At 37.7% G+C, this 6715-nt stretch overlaps 1 protein-coding gene across 1 annotated transcript; it reads right to left on the bottom strand.

Annotated features, from left to right (window-relative positions):
* Positions 1-5027: 5027 nt before the first annotated feature.
* LOC100025415 (olfactory receptor 5A1-like) lies at positions 5028-6210 on the bottom strand. Its single transcript, XM_001367353.4, has 2 exons — positions 6188-6210; positions 5028-5970 (listed from the first exon to the last, which is right to left on the bottom strand). The coding sequence occupies exons 1-2, from the start codon at positions 6208-6210 to the stop codon at positions 5028-5030; spliced, it is 966 nt and encodes a 321-aa protein (XP_001367390.4).
* Between the last annotated feature and the right edge of the window lie 505 nt (positions 6211-6715).

Genomic DNA, 6715 nt, shown 5'->3' on the forward strand with positions numbered 1-6715 from the left:
TTAGTCTAAGCGATTTATATTTTTGTAAATATTTATCCATATCACCTAGATTGCCATATTTATTGCTATAAAATTGGGCAAAATAGTTTTTAGTGATTGCCTTAATTTCCTCTTCATTAGAGGTGAGGTCTCCCTTTTCATTTTGGATACTGTTAATTTTATTTTCTTCTTTCCTTTTTAAAATAAGATTGACCAGTACTTTGTCTGTTTTTTTCCCCAAAGTACTAGGTCCTGGACTTATTTATTAAATAGTTTTTTGACTTTCAATTTTAATAATTTCTCCTTTGATTTTCGGGATCTCTAATTTAGTCTTCATGTGAGGGTTTTTAAATTGTTCACTTTCTAGCTTTTTTTTTAAATTTGCATGCCCAATTCATTGACCTCTGCCCTCCCTAATTTGTTAATATATGAACTCAAGGATATAAATGTCCCCCTGATAACTGTTTTGGACTGCATTCCATAGATTTTGAAAAGATGTCTCATCATTGTCATTTTCTTCAATGAAATTATTATTTCTATGATTTGTTCTTTAACTGATTTTGGAGAATCATATTGTTTAATTTCCAATTAATTTTTTTATTTTCCTCTCCATGTACCCTTACTAATCATGATTTTCATTGCATTGTGATCTGAGAAGGTTGCATTTATTATTTATACCCTTTTCCACTTTTTTGCAGTGTTTTTATGTCCTAGTACATGGTCAATCTTTGTGAATGTACCATGTGCTACTGAAAAGAAGGTCTATTCCTTTTTGTCCCTATTTAGTTTTCTCCACATCCATTTACTAACTCTAATTTTTCTAAGATTTAATTCACTTCTCATCCCTATTTCTTATTTATTTTTTGGTTTGATTTATCTAGTTCTGATAGAGGAAGGTACAGGTCTCCCACTGGCATAGTTTTTCTATCTATTTCATCCTTGAGCTCCACTAGTTTCTCCTTTAGAAATTTGGATGCTATGCCATTTGGTGCATACATGTTGAGTACTGATATTTCCTCATTGTCTTTATTGCCTTTTATCAGGATGAAATTACCTTCCTTATCTCTTTTGACTAGATCTATTTTTTCTTTGGCTTTGTTAGATATCATGATTATGACTCCTGCCTTTTTTTATCAGTTGATGCCCAATAGATTTTGTGCCATCCACTTACTTTTACCCTATTCATATCTACCTTTCTCATGTGTGTTTCTTGTAGACAACATATGGTAGGATTTTGGTTTCTGATCCACTCTGCTATTTGCTTCCGCTTTACAGGTGAGTTCATCCCATTCACATTCAAAATTATGATTACTACCTGTGTATTTCCCAACATTTTCACTTTCTCTCCATGTCCAGCTCTTTCCTCTTTCATTATTTCCTTCTACACCAGCATTCTGTTTTTAATCAGCCCCCCCCCCCAATCTCCACATTTATTTTACTTTCCTTTTCCCCCTCCTTCTTATTCCTCTCTTAATTTTCTTTTGGGTTCTTTTTAAGCTACCCCTCACACTCTCCCTCCTTGAATTACTTCCCTCCCCACCCTCCATTTCTACCCCCTCCCTTTTTATTCCCCCCTTTTCAAAATTCTATTAAATTTTTCTCCCTCTTTCCCTCTCCTCTTTTTTTAATTCTCCTCCCCACTCCCCGATTTAGTTTTCCCCTTTCAGGTTCCCTATAGGGTAAGATAGAGTTCAATACCCCAATGGATCTGGATGCTATTTCCTCTCAGAATTGATTCCACTGAGAATAAGGTTTGAGTATTACCTTTTAGCACTCTTTTCCTCTCCTTCTTATAGTTGTAGTCTTCCCCTCCCTTTCCCGTGTGCCTTTTTGTGTACTATAGGTTATCCTAATTTTCTTATTCCTTCAAGTTTCTCTTGATGCCATCCTCCTTACCCCCTTTCTTCTTCTTTTTTTATATATGATTTTAAACCACTTAGTACCCCAATCTCTACCTATGGATAATTCTTCTAACTAGAATAATAATAAATACAATTTTTGACAGTTACAAATAATATTTTCCAAATAGGAATATAAATGATTTAGCCTTACTTGAAGCCCTTAGAGAACAAAAAATAAGACCCTTTTCTTTCTTATTTACCTTTTCATGTTTTCTCTTGGTTTTTGGATTTTAATGTCAAATTTTCTGTTTAGTTCTGGTCTTCTCTTTACAAATATTTGGAAGTCTTCTATTTTGTTGAATGCCCATACTTTCCCCTGGAAGTATGTAGTCAGTTTTGATGGGTAGGTGCTCCTTGGTTGTAGACCTAATTTGCTTGCCTTTATAAATATTATATTCCAAGCCTTGCAGTTTTAAGCGTGGAGGCTGAGAGATCCTGTGTAATCCTGATTGGTGCTCCTTCATATCTGAATTGTTTCTTTCTGGCTTCTTGTAATTTTTTTCTCCTTAGATTGGAAGTTCTTGGATTTGGCAATTATTTTCCTGGGCATTGTCTTTTGAAGATTTAGTGTGGTGGGTTATCTATGGACTCTTTCAATGTCTATTTTGCCCTCTTGTTGCAGAACCTCAGGGCAGTTTTCTTGGATAATTTCTTGTAGTTTGGTGTCAAGGTTTCTGTTTTTTTTCCCCAGATTTTCAGATAGACCTATGATTCTCAAATTGTCTCTCCAACTTCTATTTTCAAGGCCAACAACCCTCTCAGTGAGATATTTTTGTGTTGCTTTCTAATCTGTCATTTTTGGGTTTGCTTTATTGATTCTTGCTGTCTTGTGAGATCATTGGCTTCTACTTGCCCAATTCTAGTTTTTAATGACTAGTTTTCAGCTAAGATCTTTTCATTTTCCTTTTTGGTTTGTTCTATCCTGCTTTTCATGGCTTCCAGCAGGTCATTTCTGGTCTTCAATTTGCTTATTATTACATTTTATTACTGGGCTTCAATTTCCAAATGGGAGATCCTGTCTTTTAAAATGTTATTTTCTTTTTGGACTGTTTCCCACTTTTCTTGCTACATCTCTTCCATTTTCCTGACAATTTCAAGTCTTCAAGAACTTGTGACCAATTTCCATTTTTTTCAAAGGTTTGGGTGTTTTTAATTCTTGGTCATCTTCTGCTGACTTTTCTTTAGTTTGGGTTTTTTATGTATAAAAATTATCAAGGGTCAACATTTTCTTCTTGGTTTTTTGTTTGTTTGTTTGTTTTTTGGTATTTGTGAATTTTAGTTCCTGAGAGTTGATGGCCATTGCCTTGTTCCTTCCTGGTCAGATGTCTAAGTGAGGAATGTGGGTGATTTGTATTGGGCCCTGGAGAGATTTTTGCCCTGAGGATATTTTCCCCTAGTCATCAGCAGTGTCCAGCTGCTCTTAATGGCAGGTCCAGCCCCTAAGAACTTAAAGATTGCCTTGCAGAGGTCTGGGTATGGAGTGTATGTGAGTCTCTGTATTGAGCACTGGAGAGGTTTTTGCCTAGAGGCCATTTTCTGGTCTCTGTGGGGTTTTGCTTTGAACCTCCCCTCTCTGCCCAAGCTCTGTGCCCTATCTCTACATTTCCTCTGCCTCCTGGGGTCCCTAGTCTTGCTGTTCTTACATGCAGATCCAATCCCTAAGAACTTAGAGATTGCCTGGAAGAGGTCTGGGTGTAGAGTGTAGGGAGGACTCTGTATTGAGCACTGGAGAGGTTTTAGCTTGAGGATTTTTTACAGTTCTCTGTGGCATTTTTGCTGTGAGCCACCCTCTCTCCCCAATCTCTGCTTCCCCCTGTCTCCATGTTTCCTCAGCCTCCCAGTGTTCTGAGTCATTTCTCTTAGGGGTAAATCTGTGTTGAACTCTGCCAGCCTCCCTCCTAGAACATAGAAGTGTGTCCCATGCTCGCTTGGACTCTGGAAAGGTAGGTGAAGTGGGGGAGGGGTGGTGAACTCGCCCCTAGGTTGGGGGACATTACACCCCTTTTAGCTTTTAGCCCTAACTTTGCTTACCTTCTGTGCTGAGTCCTATTGTGAAAATCTTTCGCTTGTTTGATTTTAGTTTTGTCTATTTGAGGCACTCTGTCTCCATCAGTGGAGAGGAAAAGAGCTGTGGTTCTACTCAGTAGCCATCTTGATCCAGAAGAAGGGCTCTAGCTTTTTGGCAGGGTTCTTAGCAGATCCTTCAACTTGAGTTCAGTCTACCCTTGGCCATCCAAACCATCACTTCATTTAGATCTTAAGGAGATAGTGCTAGGATGCCACTGGAAGATGTCAATTCTAGGATCTTTGAGACTCAGCTATGATAGATACCAAGCTGAAGTCCCTGAAGGGCTTTGATCCTTCATACCATTAAGTTTGCAGGTATTCAGCTGGATTGTCCCCTCATCTCAACTGCCAAATATTTGAATTTCATGGGCACAAATTGTCTAAATGATCATAGAAAACTTGCAGGACATGCCCAAATTTCTTTTTCTTATCCGAACATGATTTTTATACATTGGTCATTTTTGTACATTGAAGGCTTTACCTACACTTATTCTAAAGCTATTCATTTTTCATACATGTATTATCACTTGTAAAATATATAAATGTAAATTTCTGTGACATATTTGTACTTGAGTTAGATCCTGAGTTACTGTAGCTTTAAAAAAATTCTTTCATGCATTCAATATTAGAGATCTATCTAAGTTCCTTGAAGATGCTAGATCAATATTAAGGCTATCCTATAGATCCTCATCATCATCTCCTTTAATAGTCCAAATAAAAGTCTTCACTAAAGTATTTGAATATACTTTTCACAGAAAACTCATAATTGGCAGGTAAGAGTATTTTTAAGAAGAAGTTTGGGGTAGAGCATGAGAGATTTTCCTGAGTCTCAGGATGATCTGGATTCAAATTCTGCCTATGACATACTAACTTCATGATCATTGAACTTTTTCTTAAGCTCTCAGTGCCCTTAGGCAACGGTTTAAGACCATCAGCTATAAATAAGTTTCCATCTACATCAGTGAAGGGAGTTTCAACACGAGGACTTCCTTTTACTATTTAAATCACAGGAATGTACCCCCCATATTTATTATAAGATTTATTAACTAATTATAAGAAAGAAAACAGGAAGCATAATTATTAGGGAAATTTTATCCTTTTCATGAACCTCTTCAGCGCATCTTTGATTTCTTTATTCCTGAGGCTATAGATCAGGGGGTTCAGCACAGGGATGAGGATGGCATAGAAGACAGACAACACCTTGTCCAGGTGTTTTGAATGTGCAGAGCTGGGACGCAGGTACACAGAAAGAGCAGTCCCAAAGAAGAGAATAACAGCAGTCAGGTGGGAGGCACAGGTGTTGAAGGCTTTTGCCCTTCCCTTGGCTGAGGGCATTTTTAGGATAGTGACTGTGATATACACATAGGTCATTATGATAAAAAGGAATGAGAACAGTGGAATGCAAAGTGCTACCACAAACACCATGAGTTGATTGATGAAAGGGTTAGAACAGGACAGGGCTATGATCTGAGGTATATCACAGAAAAAGTGATTAATTATTTTTGGGCCACAAAAATGGAGACGAAAGCCAGATGTTGTTTGGACAAAGCTACCAAGGCCCCCAGCCACATAGGCCCCAGCCACCAACTTTCCACAGATTGGCAGATGCATGATGGTAGAATACCTCAGTGGACTATAGATGGCCACATAACGGTCATATGCCATGATCGCCAAGAGACAACATTCAGTCAGCCCCATCCAAGCCATAAAGAAATACTGAGTAGCACAGGCCAAAAAGGAAATTGTTTTTTCTGTCAGGAAGAAGTCAGAAAGCATTCTTGGGGAAATAGAGGAAGAATAACAGATGTCTATGAAGGACAGAAAACTAAGAAAGAAGTACATGGGGGAGTGAAGATGGGAATCAGTCCTGATGAGGATAATGAGGCCCAAGTTCCAAGTCAAAGTCATGATGTAGATTCCCAGGAATGGAACAAAGATAATAACCTGCATCTCTGGTTGGTCTGAGATTCCTTGGAGGGTGAATATAGTTACAGAAGTTTCATTTCTTCCCATATTCAATGTTCTGTTGAGAAAAAAATGAGTTAAGATAAGTTTTATAACTAACTCTTTATTCTAAAACCTTCAGTGGCTCCTTCTCATCTCAACTGAAATACAAAATACTCAGCCTGACATTTAAATCCCTCCACAATCAAGACTTCCTCTAGCTTTTCACATCATTTATATTATTTCTTTTCTTTCTCTCTTGCATGTAAATTGACATTTGTACTATTTCTACTTACATGATAGGGATGTATGCTGCCATGCCTTTGAAAACACTTCTGCATATTAGAATCTCCATCTTCCTTCAAGCCTGCACAATGTCTTTTTCATATTCATCCTACCCTTTCTCCCTTGTGTCCTAATCCTACCATTGATCTTGCTTTGTCAAGTCTGACCATGTATTACGCCCACAATACATTACCTTTCCTACTATTCACATACAACTGAATGAGGCAGGCAAAAAAGATGAAACCATGATGATTGGGTCCACCATAAATTGATGTTGCATTATATTAATTGTGTCTTCATTGTGGCCCCCAAAATAAGCTCACCAGGGCCCTCATCATAGAAGCGTTCCCAAACTTTTTTTTCCTTCTCAAATCTTCCATGACTCCTCTCTCCCTCATTTCATCACCTGAAAAACTTGGATCACATTTCATTGAAAAACAATGAGGTTATTTATCAAGAGTTCCTTCTTCTCTCGTCCTCCTTATCCTTTGATATTACACAGATATGTTACCATACTTTCTCCCATTTCCATGGCTCAC

The sequence above is a fragment of the Monodelphis domestica genome, chromosome 6 (assembly GCF_027887165.1).
Source record: "Monodelphis domestica isolate mMonDom1 chromosome 6, mMonDom1.pri, whole genome shotgun sequence".
In the NCBI taxonomy this organism is placed as follows: domain Eukaryota; kingdom Metazoa; phylum Chordata; class Mammalia; order Didelphimorphia; family Didelphidae; genus Monodelphis; species Monodelphis domestica.

Bases quoted from the DNA above. Each gene is read 5' to 3' on its own strand.
- LOC100025415 (XM_001367353.4), bottom strand. From the start codon at position 6,210: ATGGCAGCATACATCCCTATCAT. The intron at 5,971-6,187 runs GTAAGTAGAAAT...TTTTCTCAACAG, and splicing joins GCAGCATACATCCCTATCAT to AACATTGAATATGGGAAGAA.